The sequence below is a fragment of the Gossypium arboreum genome, chromosome 4 (assembly GCF_025698485.1).
Source record: "Gossypium arboreum isolate Shixiya-1 chromosome 4, ASM2569848v2, whole genome shotgun sequence".
Classification (NCBI taxonomy): Eukaryota; Viridiplantae; Streptophyta; class Magnoliopsida; order Malvales; family Malvaceae; genus Gossypium; species Gossypium arboreum.
The window spans coordinates 24,508,999-24,530,375 of record NC_069073.1 but is presented as its reverse complement, the minus strand read 5'-3'; the positions used below and the strand labels follow the sequence as shown (position 1 = coordinate 24,530,375).

The window sequence follows — 21,377 nt, the reverse complement described above, 5'->3', positions numbered from 1 at the left end:
ATTACGTATTGGAAAAATTACGTATCATGAGGCAGAGTGAAAATATGTTTGAGAAGCTGAAGCAAAGGATAACTTGCCAAGGGAGAAGAAGAGTGGATATCAACTTTTCTCACCTTAATTCAAGTATCAAGCTTCGTCCCAAAATGTTTGGATCGTCAGTTTTTAATAAAGTAATTCAGGTACCTTTTCTCACCTTGAAGCAAAAGAAATGGATCATGACTTCAATTAACCTCCTCCTTTTTTTGGATTCTTTCCATCTTTATTCTAAAATTTCAAATGACTCTTCCACTTTCTTACCATGTTTACGTATCCATACGTAAATATGCAATTCTTTGAGTAAGCAAACAATTTGAGCTAAGAGTTACTTAAATCTTATATAAGTAGAGAAGAAAACCTATTTAAAAGAATTTGAGATACAATTCTGATCATTCTACACTTCCACTGATTATAAAGCTGTGAGATAATATGTTTTTTTTATAGCAAATTTTCGTAATTTATTGTTTCCTTGTTCTAATTATTCTAGAGACCCATTGAAAAGAAAACTTAATTAGGTGGTGGTGGTCCTCCGGAAGTATACGCATTTGAACTTGGTAAGCAGATACCAGTATCATATTTTCTTTAATTTCATATCCTAAATTCTTTTTAATGATTTTTTTCTTACTTTTGTGGCTGTATATTGAAGGAATTGCAGCTACGTATAGGAAAAGAAAAAAAAAGTAAGGAAAGCAAGATGACGATACCGGTTTCAGACACCGTGGTAGATGTTGAATCATTGGTAGCTTCCATGGAGAATAAGGTGATGGGCAGTCAACTTCGTTTATCACCTGATTACTGTATCTTTAGAACACCCACCATTCTCTTCAGGCACAGCCCCAACGCATACATTCCCAATTGTTTTGCCTTTGGGCCTTTTCACCGTTGCCAACCAAACTTGAAAGCAACAGAGAAAATCAAGGTCAAGTATTTACGAGAGCTCCTCCTCAGATCAAGCAACCCAGAAGCAATGTTAAGGGAATGCCTTAATTCCGTCAAGGAAATCAAAGGAAAAGCTCGTGACTGTTACGCGGGGTACATTGATCTTGCAGAAGAAGAATTTCTTGAAATGTTGGTGGTGGATGGTTGCTTCATCGTCGAGCTGTTTCGGAAGGATGCTGATGTGGTGGCTAAAGAGAATGATGACCCAATTTTTTCAATGTCATGTATGCTTCAATTCCTCAACCATGACTTAATTTTGCTAGAAAACCAGATACCTTGGCTGGTGTTGCAGCATTTGTTCGACAAAACCAAAGCCTCTACAGAAACCAAATCCCTTGTTGAACTTGCCCTCCAATTTTTTAGAACCATGTTTTCATATGAAAACCCTATAAACCCTTCCCTCTTTTTCGAAAAAGAAATCAAACATATCCTTGATCTGCTAAGGTTGTCTTTGGTTTTACCATCCGAAGAAGTAGAGTTATATGAGAGGAAAAAGCAGTTAAATAAGCAACCCTCGGAATGGCAACCAATCCCATCTGCAACAAGACTGAATGAAGCAGGGGTAAAATTCCGAAGAGTAGTGAATGTGAAAAGCATTTTGGATATAAAGTACAGTAATGGTGTACTCGAAATCCCATCTTTGCTAATTCAAGAAACAACAGAGACCATCTTCCGGAACCTCATCAGCTACGAGCAATGCTTGCCCCATTGTAAGCCTGTTTTCACTTCCTACGCCAAGATCATGGACAACCTAATCGACACCCCACATGACATGGAAATATTATGTAAGAAGGTAGTTTTGGATAATTGGTTAAGCCCCGAGGATGCAACGCACTTCTTCAACAAGCTTTACAATGACACCTACGTGAAAGATTTCTATTATGCTGATCTATGCAACCAACTTAATGATCATTGCCGAAAATGGTTGCCCAAATGGCGTGCTGCTTATGTTCATAACTATTTTTCCAAGCCATGGGCTATTGCTGCTCAAATTTATGCCATTATCATATTTTTTCTTACCGTGTTCCAAAGTTTTAAAAAATGACTTCAGTTCTGCTCAAGTTTTCGTATTTGTAATTGAATCCAATAGAAGATATGTTTCATGTTGATGTGGCTTCTAATCATGTTTTTTCAGTTTTTATTACGAATTAGCTACTCTTGCTAAAGATGGTTTGTAATTTGAAGGAGACAAGACTACAAATTATTACTAAATGCTCATTATGCATGTGAAAACTCTATAGACAATGACTTCTCTTTTTTTTTTTTTTAAAAAAAAAGAAAATTTAAAAGGAAGTATCCTAAAATCACATGTAGCATTGGCTAAAGAGCTTCTGAATTCCCCAATTTTATAATATAAAGCAAGTCAATCTTCGGTTTTGGGTAGAACTGTATATGCAAAGAATGGGTTGAGTTCAGGTTTACGTAAGATATCAATATTATATATGGTTAATTTAAATTTGATCTAACATAAAGAATGCATATTAAATTTTTTCAAAATCTATCTACGTCTATAAATGACTAACTCAAGCTTATTTAGGTTTGCTTATATTATTATTTTGGGTAATGATGAGGAGGAATCAACTCTATTATTGAGAGAAGTATTTAAAGTATCGTCCTCTGAGCAGCCAATCTAGACCTCGGATAGTGGAAGTATTGTATTTAAGTGTCTATGCTTTGGTTTTAGCCACGACGTTTTGCCTCCCAACTCTGAGGAGAGCTTAAAGGGGTTCATGGAGTTTATCCGAAACTCCTAGGGTCCATCGCGGAAATATTCTATCATTTTTATCTTGGTGAGGTTCGAACCTCTACCCTTAAAAAGGTCTTAAAGGGTAATAACACTACCACTTGGCTACAACATATGCTAAAGTAAGGCATATATGGCCTTGGTTGATGGTTCGATCCCCCGCAGGTTCACTTTCCATAATTAATTTCTAACAATATTGGCACTTCTCTTGTAAACTTGCAGATCGTATTTACATCAACCGAGGCGTACTCTAAACTCTATGAACCCGGTTGGGCTCTCCTCAGAGTTAGGGAGAAAAAACTCTTGAGTAGGACAATACATTCACTTGAGAGTCCGAGACCCAAATCCCCTCAACAGGTAAACTACCTGGGTGGTCACCCAACTTTTGGGTAGGTTCTATTTTGGTCACCCAACTTCAAAAACTTCTAATTTCATCACCAATGCTTTCAAATTTTAAAATTTTAGTCACCCACTATTAAATACTTAACAAAAGATGACGTGAGCCTTTTTATTGACTTAATAACAAATTTAGCCTCTAATATTTACATATTTTATCAATTAGATCCTAAATCTAAAAATTTAACAAATTTAGCACTTATTGTTTACAAAATTTATCATTTACTTCAATTCTAAAAATTAAATACATTTAGCTCGAACATTTACAAAATTTGTCAATTTAATTCTAAATTTTAAAATTTTAAAAAGGAAAATATTTAAAATTTGTTTTAAATGAAAATTGATAAAAATAATTTTAAAAATCTAAAAAGCAAAAATACATTATAAATAAATAAAAAACCCAAAAATATGTGTTAAAAATACAAAAGAAAAAAAAAAAGAATTCTATATCAAATGATTAAAATAAATGAACACAAAATAGATTGATGAGTATTAGAGAGATGAAGTTAGACATCCCTATGGGACATGGAATTGACAAAGTTATCTCCATTGATTCAATTTAGCTCATATTTTAAATTCCTTGACTAGATTTTCTATGACTTTGATCAGTTGTCTGATGTACTTGGACTACCTAGGTTTGGAAATTATTGATGACATGTCAAAGTTAGAAAACACAAGGCAAAAAAAAAAAAAACTTATCAAGGTTTTTCATTTCACGAAAGATTTCACATTGCATTTTTTTCTCTACTCGTAGATTAGGTCTCTATATATTTTTAAAATATGAAAAAAAAAATCAAAACAGTTGCTTCATCGTGTCACCACATGATGGGCATTTTGGTGAGCAAGTTTAGAATAAAAACCTCTTTGTGAGAATTTGAACTCAAGATTTGTATCTTCTGATGAAACTGCAATAGCTTTGCCTTTGCCACCCTATACTTGGCTCGGTCGCCAGGCCCGAATATTCGAATGTCACACCACCATTACACATCACATGCAATGCATAATGTCTCGTTATTAAGTAAACATCTTTCATTTTAGCTTCATAATAAATACAAGACACACATATTCCAGTTATTGTTAAAACAAGCTGAACATTCACCCAACGTGTTTAAAATGAGAATTAAACATGTATTAGAACCACTTAGCAAAATTTCCAAAACAATCACGTAGATATCGAAACTGAAATTGAGGTATCAATAATTTTCTTACATGGTATCGGTACTGCTTGAAAAATCGGTACCAAGTCAATATTTTGTTTCTCACCTAAAATCGAAACACAGGAAAATATCGTTACATTTCAAAAAGTATCGGTAATTCTGCCCCGAGTACTCATGGTATGGTACCGATACCAAATTACGATTCTGACTTCCTGCACATTTGAAAATCACAGAGGTGTCGTTTTTAAAACACAAATATTGATACCTCTGCTTCATACAATAAAAATTTAGCATATTTAAGCATATAAACCATTCCAACATAAATCTATTCAACATGCATCTTTTATCGTATCAAATAAACATCAAAACGGTCATAATCACAATTTCAAACATCAAGAATAAGTTTGAGCAATAATCAACATATCACGATTCAAACTTTAAATCCCTAGAACAAATAAACTATGGAAATATCCAAAATATCATGCAAAATTTATGCAACAATTCTACCACATTGTCTTTATTTCCCCAAAACATAAACGAATTAATAACACCTACGAAATAAAGCTAACATCTTGCTTGGATCACCCCTCGGAAATCACATTGCTCACACCGGCATACAACTAATCTGCAATGTTTTAAAAGGAGTGGGTGAGCTTAACTAGCTCAGTGAATGCTCAGAATAACCACAATGCACATACAATATCAAAGGTTAAACAATAGCATACTACAACAAATTCACAACCATATTCAAATCAAGTCAAAATAACATATTCACGTTTCATTAAGTCATAAAAGTAACATATACTCCTACATGCAATTACACTCAACTCATATATAATTTATTTAACAATAATTCATCAAGACTAAACAACTTATACATGCTTTAATAACTCACAAGTCTAGTTGATATATTCACATACATATTCACAAGTTAAATGGAAACGACCCAGACCACAATTACATACGCAATTTACTATGAGAACATACTAACATTTTCATGAAACTTAAATAAACTCATTAGCATATTATTCACATGTTTAAGTGTTCACCTCACATCGTATTACCATAACAAATAAGATCACATTTACACAATAATTTGCATAGCAACCTGTAACACCCCTCGCCCGCATCCGACGCCGGGACGGGGTTCGAGGTGCTACCTGACTTTTACTAACACTTCCATACTAAACAGGGCCATGAAATCTCAAATAATTAAAAACTTTTATTTTCACATACAATTTGTCCCATATACAGGCTTACGAGGCCCAAAACATACATCCGGAGTGGTTCGGGACCCAACCGAGAACTCATGAAAAACTTAGAAAATCTCTTGCATCAAGGCTTCATACGCCCGTGTGGGTATAGAGCACACGCCCGTGTGCTAGGGACACGCCCGTGTGCTAGGGACACGCCCGTGTCCCAAACCCGTGTCCAAAAACCTGGACAAAGACAAGGTTATTTTCCAAGCCATTTTGTCACACTCACAATAGATACACGCATACTTTACAATAACATACAACATGGAAAAATTGGTACTTAAACATTCCTAACATGTCATGATTATGGCAATTTCACATGCAATAGATATCATAGATTTTACTCACATCTTTACCACATTCATACTATAATCATTATAAACTCATCACATAATACCATAGCACATGCATGCATAATTAAAATAGATTTACAACCCCATAATCAAAATAGGCCAACACATATGGTTAAATCCATATCACATACTCTAATATTTAAACTCCTATACATGCCATAGGCTCAAAGTACTTGAAATCACTACACCAATAGCGTTAGCTTGACAGTGTGATAATATCTCTGACGGCCTCCAACCCGAGCTAACCTAGAAACTCTAGAAAACATGGGAAAGAAGAGGGGGTAAGCTTTCCGCTTAGTAAGTTCATATGAAAACAATAAGCACTCATTAACTTGTTTTATCAATGTTTACAACATATTCTCAAGTTCACTACAAGCTGTCTTTCTGAGCAACAGTCACTAAATTATTTATATCTGGAGCTACGAAACTCCGAATTAAGTTCCGTTAATTTTCCCTGAAGCTAGACTTATTTTCATTTCTTCCATAAAATTTTCAGAATTTTTGGTTAAGCCGAATAATACAGTTTATTCCTCAAAGTTACCCCTGATTCACTGTCTGACAATTCCGACCCTTCTGTACTAAAGTTCAATTATCTCATAGTACAAGACTCGAATAATGTTCTTGTCTATTTCTCTTGAAACTAGACTCATATGTATACTCACTAATTTTTTTCTAGAATTTTTTGTTAGGCCAATTAGTACATTTTATTAGTTAAAGTCTCCCCTGTTTCAGGGTATGACCACTCTGACCCCTGTGCACTACAAACTGAATTTATCCCTGTACAAAATTCCAACGACCATGGCGTTTATTTCTCATAAAAACAGACTCAATAAGAAATCCATGCATGTAAGGTATGACTCTTAATAATTTTTTCACAATTTTTGGTGAATTTCTAAAGTCAGAACAGGGGATCTCGAATTCATTTAGACCCTGTTTCACAAGAATTCAAATATCACACAATATGGAATTCTTTTTCTTCCCATGTTTCTTTCATGTGAAAATAGACTCATTAAGCTTTAATCCCATATTTTATTCTGCCTCTAACTCATTTTCCACTATTTTTAGTGTATGTTCAAAGTTACATTACTGCAGTAACTCAAATCTGTCAAGGCTAAATTACTCATTCATGATCATTGTTCACAAAATTAATACAACATCGTTTGTATAATCATCACTGAGACATTCATATCACATTTTCATTTATCATCTTACCATATTGTTATTATGTCGAGCTTTCAACTCGAGGGTTAAGTACATACCTGTTCAAAGTATCCATTTCACAACATTTACCAATACGTCCCTTTCATCTCGAGTATTCCTCCATTTGAGTAGAATTTTACCCGTTGAACACATCGGAATATAATTCGGATATATGGAAAGTTTGCACATAAGTGCCACATATGTAGCCAAGCTACCATGTAACCCGCCCATAAGTGAACTCGGACTCAACTCAACGAGCTCGGATGCCTAGTTACATCTCACGAACTCGGGCTCAACTCAACGAGTTCGAACATTCGCATCCATAAGTGAACTCTGACTCAACTCAACGAGTTCGGATGCTCAACCATCCTAGTGACATGTCACTTGTATCCTAATCTATTCCTAAGGTTCAAACGGGATTTTCCTCGAACACATATCCTTGCCATCTTCCGTAAAATACCGAAACCAATACTCGGTAGCACTTTATATTTAACAGATAATACACATAACTTGCATTTTATTCGAAAATAACCACAAAGCATATATTTCATGATAAAAATCAGCATATCATATGTTTAACATCAATAACTTAAAAATAACAATTATGCTACATGTCGTAACCATTTTTTTGAAAAAAACGGGTATCGACTTGAAAAAAAAAATGAAAACAGGAGTCGCCACCAATCATTTTAGGTGTGATCGGATCACCTTAAGTTAATCATTTTAATAAAAGTTAAGATTTACTAAAACGATAATTTTTGGTCTACGAAAATCAGAAAATGAGTTCGGGAGTCGGTTACGCATGAGGAAGGATTAGCACCCTCGATACGCCCAAAATTGGTACCTAGTTGATTAATTAGTGTCTTAGTGTCGAAAATTTGAAAACTTGAAAGAATTTAAAATACGATCCCTCTTTGTAAAGAAAATGCTCAAATGTTAAGGACCTTCTCGTCTCACAATATAAAATGTCACATCCAGTAAGTTAGGACACGACATCTTGAATTTTCGAGAACGAGCTTGCCTTTTATATAAAAATTCGTGTATTTCAAAAGGTTATTCAGTTAGTTAAGGTGAACGAGGAAAATCGAAACCCAGTAAGTTAGGCACGCTTCCTCAATTCCCAAACACCGAATATTGCCTTTACTTGCAAAAATCTTATTTCGAGGTAACAAAATGCCATACCCAGAAGTTAGGGCACAACACCTCGTATCTCCGAGAATAAGCATTTTCAAAACTCATGTCGCGATTTAAAAGAGTATTCCGTTATTTAGGTTAAAGGAGAAAATTGAAACCCAATAAGTTAGGGCACGATTGTCTCGAATTACCAAATACGAATATTACTTTATGAAAGAATTATTATTGGGTTGGATATAATGATAATAAGAATAATATTAAAGTAAAGTAAACAATAATACTATATATAAATAAATATATATATATATGTATATAAAAGAAATACACACTACTATATAATAATAATAATAAATATAGAAATAAAAAAGCAAATATAAAATATTAAATTAAAGTAATAAAAACAATACTATATATAAATATAAATATATATATATACATAAAATATACACTAATATATAATAGTAATAGTGATAGCAAAAATAATGAAAATATGAGTAATATTAATAATATATTAGAATACAAAAGTAAAGTAATAACAATAGGGTGATAATAATAATAATAATACAAACAATAATACATATATATATATATATAATAATAGTAGTTAGAAATAAAAATAATAAAAGTAACAATAATGATAGTAATAATATAAATAAATATGGAGAGGCATATATAATATAATAATAATATAAATAATAATATATACATGAGAAATAATAATAATATAAATAATAGTAAAAATAATAAAATAATAAAACGAAGCTCTCAACTCTCTTTCGCCCTCTTTTCTAAATCCGGCCGTTGGTCCCGCTTTGCTTCGGTCATGGACCCCCACGGGCCGCCATCGGCGCCACCGTACACGGCGGCCGGACCTCAAAAAAAAAACTTTTTCGGTAATGAAAATATGGGTAAGCTTCTTACTTTTATTTTTACTTTCGTATAAAAAAACAAAATAAAATTGAAAGGAAAACAATAAACAAACAAAGAACTAAAGATGATAATAGACAAAAGAAACCTCTTTTGCTTTGATCTTTGATTAATCTCCAAAAAGTAGCCTTTCCAAGAAACAAAAACAACCTTCTTTTCCAAAAAAACACCTCCAAAAAAACAAAAAAACCTCCTCCAAAACAAAGAACAATCCTTCTCCAAAAAACCAAAAACCCACCCTAAAAAACAAAGTCTTGAATGGCTTTTATAGCCAAATTTTACAAGTGGAGTGGTTGGGGTGGTTTAGGTGGCCAAGGGTGGTAGAGTTGGTGGCCAAGGTGGGTTGCCAACAAAGGTGGTGGAGTAGGTGGCCAAGGTTTTTATTTATTTATTTATTTATTTATTTATTTATTTTTGTGTTTGGGTTGGGATTAGGTTGGGCCAAAATTGGGTTTGGGCTTGTAACTGGATAATAGGCTAGGTTTAATTCAGGTTTGGTTTTATTGGGTCCCAGGCAAAATTTGGGTCTTACAGCTGCCCCTCTTTGCTCATTATCGTGTAACGAGAATGAAGCAAAGACTACAAAAAGACCAATTTTGCCAGGGCTCGCCGAGTCTTGAGTTCTTGATCTTCTTTAAAATGGCCTCTTGACGGCTTCAATCTGCTTCACTTCAATGTTTTCAACTTGTTCCCTATAAGCACAGGGATGCCATGCTGAAATCTTTGATCTGCTTCACTGTAAGCACAGGAATGTCAGATCTGCTATCTTCTATTTGTTCCCTATAAGCACAGGGATGCCAAATCTGCTGTTTTCAACTTGTTCCCTATAAGCACAGGGATGCCAAATCTGATGTTTTCAACTTGTTCCCTATAAGCACAGGGATGCCATGCTAAAATCTTTGATCTGCTTCACTGTAAGCACAGGAATGTCAGATCTGTTATCTTTGATTTGTTCCCTATAAGCACAGGGATGCCAAATCTGATGTTTTCAACTTGTTCCCTATAAGCACAGGGATGCCAAATCTGATGTTTTCAACTTGTTCCCTATAAGCACAGGGATGCCATGCTGAAATCTTTGATCTGCTTCACTGTAAGCACAGGAATGTCAGATCTGCTATCTTCGATTTGTTCCCTATAAGCACAGGGATGCCAAATCTGCTGTTTTCAACTTGTTCCCTATAAGCACAGGGATGCCATGCTGAAATCTTCGATCTGCTTCACTCGAAGCACAGAATGTCGATCTGCTATCTTGATGCGCTCTTACGCAACTTCGGGAGATAAGACTTGTTTTGATCTTCTTCCACTGAAACTTCAAGGAGATCTGCTGTGGCTTTTAGCCTCTCCAATGCCATTTCTGGAAGAAGAGGTTTGCTGAAACTTCAAGGAGATCTGTTGTGGCTTTTAGCCACTCCATCGCCATTTCAGGAAGAAAAGATCCTCTGAAACTTCAAGGAGATCTGCTGTGGCTTTTAGCCACTCCAATGCCATTTCAGGGAAAAAGAAATTTGTAATTTCCAGCCTGTTACCCTACTACTTAGGGGTTTAAGGCCCATCATCTTCGATCTATTTCCCAACTGCTTAAGGGGTTAAGATCTGTAAATTCAACTTGTTACCCTACTGGTTAGGGAGTTAAGATTTGTAAATCTTCAGCCTGTTACCCTACTGCTTAAGGGTTTAAGGTTTGTAAATACGGCTTGTTACCCTACTGCTTAGGGGGTTAAAGCCCATCATTTTATCTGCTTCCCTCTTGCTTGGGGTTAAGATCTCAGAATCTTCACCCGCCACCCTCTTGCTTGGGGTTTAAGGCTTGTAAATTCGACTTGTTACCCTCATCGCTTAGGGGTTAAAACCCATCATTTTTATCTGCTTCCCTCCGCTTGGGGTTAAGATCTGTAAAGCTTCAGCCTATTACCCTACTGCTTAGGGGGTTAAGGCTTGTAAATTTGGCTTGTTACCCTACTGCTTAGGGGGTTAAAGCCCATCATCTTCGATCTGTTTCCCTACTGCTTAGGGAGATAAGATCTGCAATTCGGTCTGTTACCCTACCGATTAGGGGTTTAAGACCCTTCGTCTTCGATCTGTTTCCCTCGCTTGGGGTTAAGATCTGTAAATCTTCAACCTGTTACCCTACTGCTTAGGGGGTTAAGGCTTGTAAATTTGGCTTGTTACCCTACTGCTTAGGGGGTTAAAGCCCATCATCTTCGATCTATTTCCCTACTGCTTAGGGGGTTAAGATCTTCATCTTCGATCTGTTTCCCTACTGCTTAGGGAGATGAGATCTGCAATTCGGTCTGTTACCCTATCGATTAGGGGTTTAAGACCCTTCGTCTTCGATCTGTTTCCCTACTGCTTAGGGGGTTAAGATCTGTAAATCTTCAGCCTGTTACCCTATTGCTTAGGGGCTTAAGGCTTGTGAATTCATCGATTCTAGGGACATCACCAGAGAATCAGTTCCATATATCTATGCTTATGTCAAATGATTAGGATGCTATGATCGAAATGAATCAAATACTCCTAACTAGATGTGTTATGAATGTGTCAAATAATTAGGATGCTATGATTGAAATGAATCAAATGCTCCTAACTAGATGTGTTATTATATGAATGTAGAAATGTCATGAGCCCTTTTTAAAAAGGCTTAAGGTATCATTATGCGTTGTTCATTAGGACATTATCGCTGACGTATTACGTTGGCATCTTGTTCAGCTGGTATTCTTGACAGAAAAGTCAAAGAAACAATCACATTTTACTCGGAAAGTTTGCCCCACTGTAATTTTAGTGTCCCTTCCACTGTACCTTTTAGGACATAAAGTTTGTGCCTCCTACTGCAATTTCAGAGGAATAACATTTGGTTTCTTCCATCCATTCCGCTGTAACTCAAAGGCATAGTATTTGTATCATCTTCAATCAGTTTGATCTGTTACACTATTCCCTAGGTGTAATGACCAGATGTACATGAATGCAAAGTATCAATTCTTTTCTCGAGAATGACCCTCTTTTACACTTAGGTTGACATTACTCGTCATTTGTCGAGGTTGTATCACTGATGAAATGTCTCGTCTTTTGGTTCAACCAATAAAGAGTCCAAAGAGATAATATTTCCAACCTTTAGGCTTGGTGAGTTCTAAACAATAGTCCTATTTCAGGTTCTTGTATTATTTAGAAACTTCCAGAGTAATATGCAAAATTTCTTTTGTGAAAGTGTTATTAGTCCATTAATCATTATTTCAATGCAAAATGCTTGAAAAAGATCAAAACAATTAACAAGAAGGAAATTGGTTATGAGCATAGCTCGAAATGGATAAATTAATCAAAGATTACAAATGCAATAAGAATGAAATCAACTCAAAACGAATGATTTAATCAAAGATAGCAATGCAATAAGAAGAAAATTTATTTGGACATATCTTGAGAAGAATCAAAGATAAAAAATTCAAAATGGGCAAAATGGAAGCTAGATGCCCCAGATATCGCAGCCTGAGCTTCTCTGTACCAACTTCTTGAGGACCTTTCTGAGTTCAATATGTGTTTAGGGGATCCGGAGTACTTTGTCGATGCCCCGAGATGTAGCATACTTCTTCATTGTTAATTAAGGCATAGCAAGACTAATGTATGCCCCACTTTGATCCAAATTTGAGCTGCCCTTTTCGAGTTTTCAACTTGAATCCCTTTTAGTCTCAAGGCTCCATTTGCGGGGTTTCACCCTAGCTTCTCTTTTTTTCTGCTTTTTTTTTTAGAATTTTTTTATTTTCTTTTTGTGTTTTTGTGTTTTTTTTTTTTTTTTGCCTTTGCCTTTGCCATATAACGCCTAATCTTTAAACAATTGCGACCTTTTGATATTGTACAATTTGTGTTAGACATGATTTTCGCACTCTTTATTGGTACCCTTTTTGAAATTTGATGATTGTCGACCTAGTGACATTGGCATATGAAACAACTTTTATCCTTTTCATGGGTAAACGATGACCCCAAAGGCGAATCGGTATTGGTTAGAAGCTTTCAAAGAGATCGCCCATAACCTCCATGCCCCACATGAAGGGCACATGAATTTTCTCTATAAATTTGGCATTTACACAGATAATGATGCAATCCCTTTCTATGGTGGGCCAGTGAGAACCCAAATCTCATGATTAGCCTGGCCATTGTAAAACCATTAGCATATGTCATTCAAAACCCTGCAACATCCTCCTATCTTAGTAGCCAAGCGTATCTTGATATGATCATGCAAAAAAATTTTAAATTCCAGGAAGTGACTCAATGACGTCTTGCTTTGCCTTTGTGGTAATGCAGACTCCGATGTTTGCATCTTTCTCTTGTCATAGGCCTCACTCTCACCGCCTTTTTGTAAGAGAGGATCTGTTTTCATCTTACTCTACCATCCTTAACAAATTAGAGAGTAGTCTACATCTCTATCATCTTCAGAGTGTTGAGATCCCTTTAGGCCCATATTTCGCTCAAAAGGAGACTCGGAGTCAATGACAGCGTTACTCACATCATTGATATCTGGGGACCCGCTGAAGGCAGATTCTAAAGAAATAAATGATTCTAAGGTTGATTATTTGTATGGTATGATCATGAATGAAGAATAAATGAATATTTGACATAAATTCCAAAGAACAAAAGAATCTAAGAACAATTATTTGTACCGTATGAGATGAAATCAAAGAATATTTGCTCAAAAAGATGCATTTTATTGAAATAAAGACTTAGGATACAAGCCTATTTCACAAAAGGGGTTTAATTGCTTCCAGGCTTAAAGCAACAAGCGTGTTTTGAATATTACTCTAGATTAGCTCTAAAAACTACAAGAGGTTCCTCTACAAACTAATCATTCAAAACATTTCCAGGTTTGTAAGGACAATGCCTCACAAGTTTCTCTACTCAGGATCCGATGCTACTAATCCTCTTCTTATTTTTCTATCTTTGACAGAGTCCTTTAATCATTTGCTCTTATCATCGTGATTTGGTAACGGACTCTTTGTACCAGGGGTGTCATCAAACTTCACAATCTCTATCTCGAGGAGTCTTTCAACCGTCTTCTTGTAGGCAGTACAGTTTTCTATTGAATGCCCCGATACTCCCGCATGATAATCACATTGAGCGTTTGAATCATACCATTTGGGGTATGGGGGTTGCAACGGCCTTATATAATATGGGGACACCACGTGTGAATCAAATAAACTTTGATATAACTTCTTATATGACATTGGGATTGGCGAAATTGGAGCTTTTCAAAATTTTGCCTTACACTTGATTCTGCTTTGTCGAACCTTGTTGGCCCTCGTAGTCACCTTTGGTTGATTGATGTTATTGACCTTGAGTGATCTCTATTGTATGAGCTCATCTGTTCACTTCATTCTCCTTTTCTTTGGGCCGACATCTTGGTAGTTTCTCCAACTTCAATCTTGCCACCTCTTATGGCATTCTCAATCATCTCTTTGCCATTACCATATCGAAAAACTTTTGGTAGTACTCCCAATCATATGGGTGATGAATGGGGCCTTCAAAGTATTAATGAAAAGCATGGTCGTTTCCTTCTCCAAAAGAGGTGGTGGACTTGCATCGCTATTTCCTCCACCGTTGTACATACTTGCTCAAACTCTCACTCGGCTTCTTTTCCATGTTTTGTAGTGTGATCCTATCTGGCGTCATATCACCACATGGTTATATCATTGCATGAAAGCTCGTGCAAGATCTCTCCATGAACCGATCTTTGCACGGCTCAACTGATTGTACCACCTAGCCCCTGCTCCCATTAGGCTGTCCTGAAAACAATGGATCAATAGTTGATCGTTGTTCACATAGCCAGTCATCCTTCTACAAAACATTGTTATGTGCGCCTCTGGGCAAGTAGTCCCGTTGTACTTTTCAAACTCTGGCATCTTAAATTTATGAGGAAGCACCAAATCTGGAACCAAACTTAAGTCTTTAGCATCGATCCCCTGATGATTGCCAGTGCCTTCTAAAACCCTAAACTTCTCCTCTAACCACCTGCAACGATCTTCCAATTGTTTCGAGGATTCAGTGGCCATTCTTTCCTTCTCTATTAAATCCAAATCAGGAGTAATAGGGTTGACCGAGCTATCACCCAAATTATTTCCCAACCCAGATGGGAAATTTATGGGGATTCCAGCATCCACTGGCCCATATTGAGGCCTCACTGTGATAGATGGCCTTCTAGGAGGTGCCTCGGTTTGCAGGGGCACATGAGGTGGGGTAAAACCCGGAGAGTAGGTAGGATCTTCATTATCTTCTCCCGCATTGATCAAAGGGCTTTTCCCCTTTTCTAATCCGCCAGCCAATAGACGAGTTAATTGATCCATCATGCTTTTCTGGGACTCTAACATATGGTCCCTCATATCTTGCTGTATCTTAGCCAGTTGCTCTTGCATCTGCTCTTGTAATTGTTCTTGCATCTCCCTTTGCATTTGTTCTATCCTTTCTAATCTCTAGTCCATTGCTTTGGTTTTACAAATGGGTATAGTGGTCGTGTTCGGTTGTTTGATTCTCGTTGGTTTCAGATTAATCAAATAATTTTGTTTAATCGTGGTTCTTTAGTGAAAGTTTAATGCAAATGTTGCAATGTAATGCAAATGTATGGAATGAATGCAAAAGAAAGGAATATGTTGATCTTGAATTCAATTCCATTAGAATAACTTTTCTAGAAAACATATTTCTTTACATGAAAATATATTACATATGCGGTATTGCCCTTCATATCCCAAGTAAACGCTAATCTTTTCTTCATGGTCGAATCTCAGAAATTCTCTAAAAGATGCCTTTACTAGTTCCTTGTCGCTTAATCGAGCCTCGATCTCTTGCTCACTTATCTCCATGATACTCATCAAAAGTGCCGCTCTTGAATAATCTTCGTTGGCAATTAAATCAAGTCATGTATTCCTTCGTGGACTTCCAGCTTTCTCTCGTCATGCCTTTGTTGGCTTGAATCTCTGGCAATTACATCATGTATTCCTCCGTGAACTACCAACTTTCTCTCATCGTGTTTACTTGGACTATATTCAGGCTATCGCACTATAATCTACTTTATCAAGAAATTCATTTCCTTATGACAAACTATTCTATTTAGGAATTGAATTTCGAATCAACACATTCTTTTCTTTGATGTAATGTAATGCAAATGCATGAACGCAAAAAAAAAGGAAGGCATTGATTCTAAATTTAATTTCATTAGAACAACTTTTCTAGAAAGCAAATTCTTTTACATAAAACGGACTACATATACGGCTTTTCTCTTGTATTCCAAGTGAAGACACCTATCTTCCTCTTCATATCCGGATCTTGTGGTCGAGTCCGATTAATTCTCCAAGAGATGTCTATATTAACTCCTTTTTGCTTGATCCAGTCATGCGACTCGTTGCTCACTTATTACTGTGATACTTGTCAGCTCCTTTAAGAAGGTCAAGATGTGACGGCTCTCGAATAATCTTTGTCAGTTTCTGTCTTCAGGCAATGAAGCGAAGTCTTGTATTTCTTCACGAGCTATCAGTCTTCTTTCATGTGTTCACTTGGATCATATTTAGACAACCGTATTATAATCCACTTTATCAAAAAATTCGTTTTCTTATGACAAACTGTTCTATTTAGCAATCAAATATGAATCAACACCTCCTTCCTAGGATGATGTAATGTAATGCAATTATAAACAAAACAAAAATAAAACACGTTAGTGCAGGATAAATAAATAAAAATAAAGCAATTGGGTGACCACTAGGGGTTCGGAGTGGCTCTACCTAGGGTGGGCTCCTAGGTCTCTCTATATGTGGTTTGGTTCTAGAGTAAGGGTACCTGAACCAACAGATTCCTCGATCCTCACCCATTATAGGCTCATTTGAATCGAGTTCAATTCAGGAGAATACATTTCCCTATGGCTACACGGAGATGAAAATCTCACGAAACCATAGGTACGGATGTATTCAAAGTGATCCATCATCTCCGCACGGAGGTGAAAACCTCACGAAGGCGTAGTTTCTCACTCCCATTTAAGGGTGTGACCACAACGGTCATGCAATGCAATGCGAGAAGATATATGCATAAAAACTTGAAACAATTAAAGAAAATAGGAATAAAATGATGAAAACAGTACGAAAAACGGGTGAAACGCAATAAAGTGATCGTATATCAAAACCAAATTCTCAATTTTCGAAAAAAGACAAAAGTTAATCAACTTGTGGCTTGACTCTCTTATAAAACTCCCGATTAGAGTCGCCAAGTCGTCAGTAACCATTTTTTTAAAAAAACGGGTATCGACTTGAAAAAAAAAATGAAAATAGGAGTCGCCACCAATCCTTTTAGGTGTGATCGGATCACCTTAAGTTAATCATTTTAATAAAAGTTAAGATTTACTAAAACGATAATTTTTGGTCTCTGAAAATCGAAAATGAGTTCGGAGTCGATTACATACGAGGAAGGATTAGCACCCTCGATCGCCCAAAATTGGTACCTAGTTGATTAATTAGTGTCTTAGTGTCGAAAATTTGAAAACTTGAAAGAATTTAAAATACGATCCCTCTTTGTAAAGAAAATGCTCAAATGTTAAGGACCTTCTCGTCTCACATATAAAATGTCACATCCAGTAAGTTAGGACACGAGATCTTGAATTTTCGATAACGAGCTTGCCTTTTATATAAAAATTCGTGTATTTCAAAAGGTTATTCAGTTAGTTAAGGTGAACGAGGAAAATCAAAACCCAGTAAGTTAGGGCACGTTTCCTCGAATTCCCAAACACCAAATATTGCCTTTACTTGCAAAAATCTTATTTCAAGGTAACAAAATGCCATACCCAGTAAGTTAGGGCACAACACCTCATATCTCCGAGAATAAGCATTTTTCAAAACTCATGTCGCAATTTAAAAGAGTATTCCGTTATTTAGGTTAAAGGAGAAAAATTGAAACCTAATAAGTTAGGGCACGATTGTCTCGAATTACCAAATACTGAAATATTACTTTTATGAAAGAATTATTATTGGGTTGGATATAATGATAATAAGAATAATATTAAAGTAAAGTAAACAATAATACTATATATAAATATATATATATATATATATGTATATAATAGAAATACACACTACTATATAATAATAATAATAAATATAGAAATACAAAAGCAAATATAAAAATATTAAATTAAAGTAATAAAAACAATACTATATATAAATATAAATATATATATATACATAAAAATATACACTAATATATAATAGTAATAGTGATAGCAAAAATAATGAAAATATGAGTAATATTAATAATATATTAGAATACAAAAGTAAAGTAATAACAATAGGGTGATAATAATAATAATAATACAAACAATAATACATATATATATAATAATAGTAGTTAGAAATAAAAATAATAAAAGTAACAATAATGATAGTAATAATATACATAAATATGGAGAGGGCATATATAATATAATAATAATATAAATAATAATATATACATGAGAAATAATAATAATAATATAAATAATAGTAAAAATAATAAAATAATAAAACGAAGCTCTCAACTCTCTTTCTCCTCTTTTCTAAATCGTAGTTGGTCTCGCTTTGCTTCGGTCATGGACCCCACGGTCACATCGGCGCCACCGTACACTGCAATGGACCTCAAAAAAAAAACCTTTTTCGGTAATGAAAATATGGGTAAGCTTCTTACTTTTATTTTTACTTTCGTATAAAAAAAACAAAATAAAATTGAAAGGAAAACAATAAACAAACAAAGAACTAAAGATGAGAATAGACAAAAGAAACCTCTTTTGCTTTGATCTTTGATTAATCTCCAAAAAGTAGCCTTTCCAAGAAACAAAAACAACCTTCTTTTCCAAAAATACACCTCCAAAAAAACAAAAAAACCTCCTCCAAAACAAAGAACAATCCTCCTCCAAAAAACCAAAAACCCACCCTCAAAAACAAAGTCTTGAATGGCTTTTATAGCCAAATTTTACAAGTGGAGTGGTTGGGGTGGTTTAGGTGGCCAAGGGTGGTGGAGTTGGTGGCCAAGGTGGGTGGCCAACAAAGGTGGTGGAGTAGGTGGCCAAGGTTTTTATTTATTTATTTATTTTTGTGTTTGGGTTGGGATTAGGTTGGGCCAAAATTGGGTTTGGGCTTGTAACTGGATAATAGGCTAGGTTTAATTCAGGTTTGGTTTTATTGGGTCCCGGGCAAAATTTGGGTCTTACACTACATTATTTACACATGAACTTACCTCGATACCACAAAGGTGAAAAAAAAGACGTAATTATCCCTTACTCGATTTCTTTCTGTTCTAGGTCCAAATATCGATTTTCATCATCTAAAATATCACATTCAACTTATTAAAATAATGTACTGATCAAATTAGTCCATTGACACACTTCGGCAATTTTTACAATTTTGCCCCTATATTTTGCCAAAATTACCAAATTACCCCTAGGCTCGTAAAATAATTTTTATCACATATCTTTACTCCTTGAGTCTAGATGAACCATTTTCATAACTATAGCAACTTATAATTTCAGCTATTTCACACATTTACAACTCATTTTACAACTTAGCAATCTAGCCCTTTTTAAGGTGTTTTCAGGCAATTTCTTTCACAAAAGTTGTTTATTAGACAACTAGGACTCATAATCTTCCATAAAAACACAGCAAACAACACATTTACTCTCATGGCAAAACCCTAGACTCTTCATCATTTTGCAAAATAGACCCCTCATATGAAAGCTCATGCTTTAGGGGTTCCAAAAATGTAAAAATCATCAAGCAAAGACATTAAAATCACTTACAAGCAAGGGAAATATGTTACTGAAATTTTCCAGCTTCAAAGCCCTTTCTTTGCTGCATATTTCGGTGAAGGAGAAGAGAAAAATGATAGTTTTTTCTTTTTAATTTGTTAATAATAAAACTAGTCAAAATTGGTGACCAAATTTCACCTAATTTTGACTTTTCAACAATTTTGTCTCCCATGGCCTGCATCACACTTTCAATGGCCTAATTTCACTTTAAAGACCCCCAATTTAAGATACAAGGCAATTTAACACCTTTAGGTATTAAAACACAACTTTTACCTTTTACCCAATTTAGTCTTTTTTCGAAATTGGACTAGAAATTGCTAAAATTAACTTACCAAAATTTACATGCACTTATAAAATTATATTATAACACATAAAATAATACTAAAATAATTTTCTCTGGCCTCGAAATAGTGGTCCTGAAACCACTGTTCCGACTAGGCCCAAAATCGGGCTGTTACACAACCACATACTCATTTAGGCATACATCACATTACACATGTCGAAACCATCCATTAATTTAAAAATTTTAAATTTAAAAAGGGGGAAATCGACTTTTGAAAAACAAATGCATGGAGTCGCCACCGATCTTTTGTTTTGGTGTGATCGAATCACCTAAAAATGAGGTTAGTTTAATAAAACATTTTTGGTTTATTAAAACAATGATTTTGGTCTACGAACTTTTGAGAAAACGGGTTCGGGAGTCGGTTACGCATGAGGAAGGATTAGCACCCTCACTACGCCCAAAATTGGTACCGAATCGATTAAATACTGTCCTTATGTCTAAAATTAAAAAAAGGTTTTTGAAATGTAGTTCTTTTTTATAACGTTGAGTAACCCGAGTTGATTGTCAAAAATCTTCTTGTTTCGACGTCCGAAAATTTATAATTCAAGAATTACAAAAGGATGCTCAACTATTTAGTCCAAAGAAAAATCGAAGCCCAGCACGGTAGGGTACAATTCCTCGAATTCCCAAACATTAACCATTGCCTTACCTTATAAAATACATGTGAAATTCTGAGAAGATATTAGATTGTTTTTGGATAAATGAAAAAGTGCAACCCAACACGATAGGGTTCGATTCCCAAATCGCCAAATATCGAACATCGCCTTCATTTTTAAATTTTTTTTTATAAAAATGAGTGAGAATATAAAGTTCGATCGTTTTGAGCAAACGAGAAATCACAACCCAGCACGATAGGGCATGATTATCGAATTGTCAAATGCCGAATATTTCCTTCGTTTTAAAAAGTTTTTAGAAAACACAAATGAAATTCTAAAGAGACATTCAATTATTTTGGGCAACCGAGAAATTGCAACCCAGCACGGTAGGGCACGATTCCCCGATATTTCAAAATACAAATCATTGCCTTATTTGGAAAATCTCATTATCGAATAGTAACGAATACAATATTTAAACAACATGTATTATTAGTTTGGGTTAAA

General features: G+C 35.2%; 1 protein-coding gene and 2 long non-coding RNA genes across 3 annotated transcripts; 1 reads left to right on the top strand and 2 right to left on the bottom strand.

Moving 5' to 3' along the window:
- The first annotated feature begins 314 nt into the window (after positions 1–314).
- LOC108463377 (UPF0481 protein At3g47200-like) lies at positions 315–2,219 on the top strand. The gene is made up of 2 exons (XM_017763324.2): positions 315–590; positions 683–2,219. The coding sequence occupies exon 2, from the start codon at positions 731–733 to the stop codon at positions 2,018–2,020; it is 1,290 nt and encodes a 429-aa protein (XP_017618813.1). The 5' UTR covers positions 315–590; positions 683–730; the 3' UTR covers positions 2,021–2,219.
- A 3,622-nt stretch (positions 2,220–5,841) lies between these two features.
- On the bottom strand, positions 5,842–19,453 carry LOC128291418 (uncharacterized). The gene is made up of 2 exons (XR_008281192.1): positions 19,367–19,453; positions 5,842–6,136 (listed from the first exon to the last, which is right to left on the bottom strand). It is a non-coding gene; the product is annotated as an uncharacterized LOC128291418 (long non-coding RNA).
- Positions 8,996–9,376, bottom strand: LOC128291417 (uncharacterized). Its single transcript, XR_008281191.1, has 2 exons — positions 9,231–9,376; positions 8,996–9,087 (listed from the first exon to the last, which is right to left on the bottom strand). It is a non-coding gene; the product is annotated as an uncharacterized LOC128291417 (long non-coding RNA).
- Positions 19,454–21,377: the final 1,924 nt, after the last annotated feature.

Bases quoted from the DNA above. Each gene is read 5' to 3' on its own strand.
- LOC108463377 (XM_017763324.2), top strand. From the start codon at position 731: ATGACGATACCGGTTTCAGACACCGTGGTAGATGTTGAATCATTGGTA.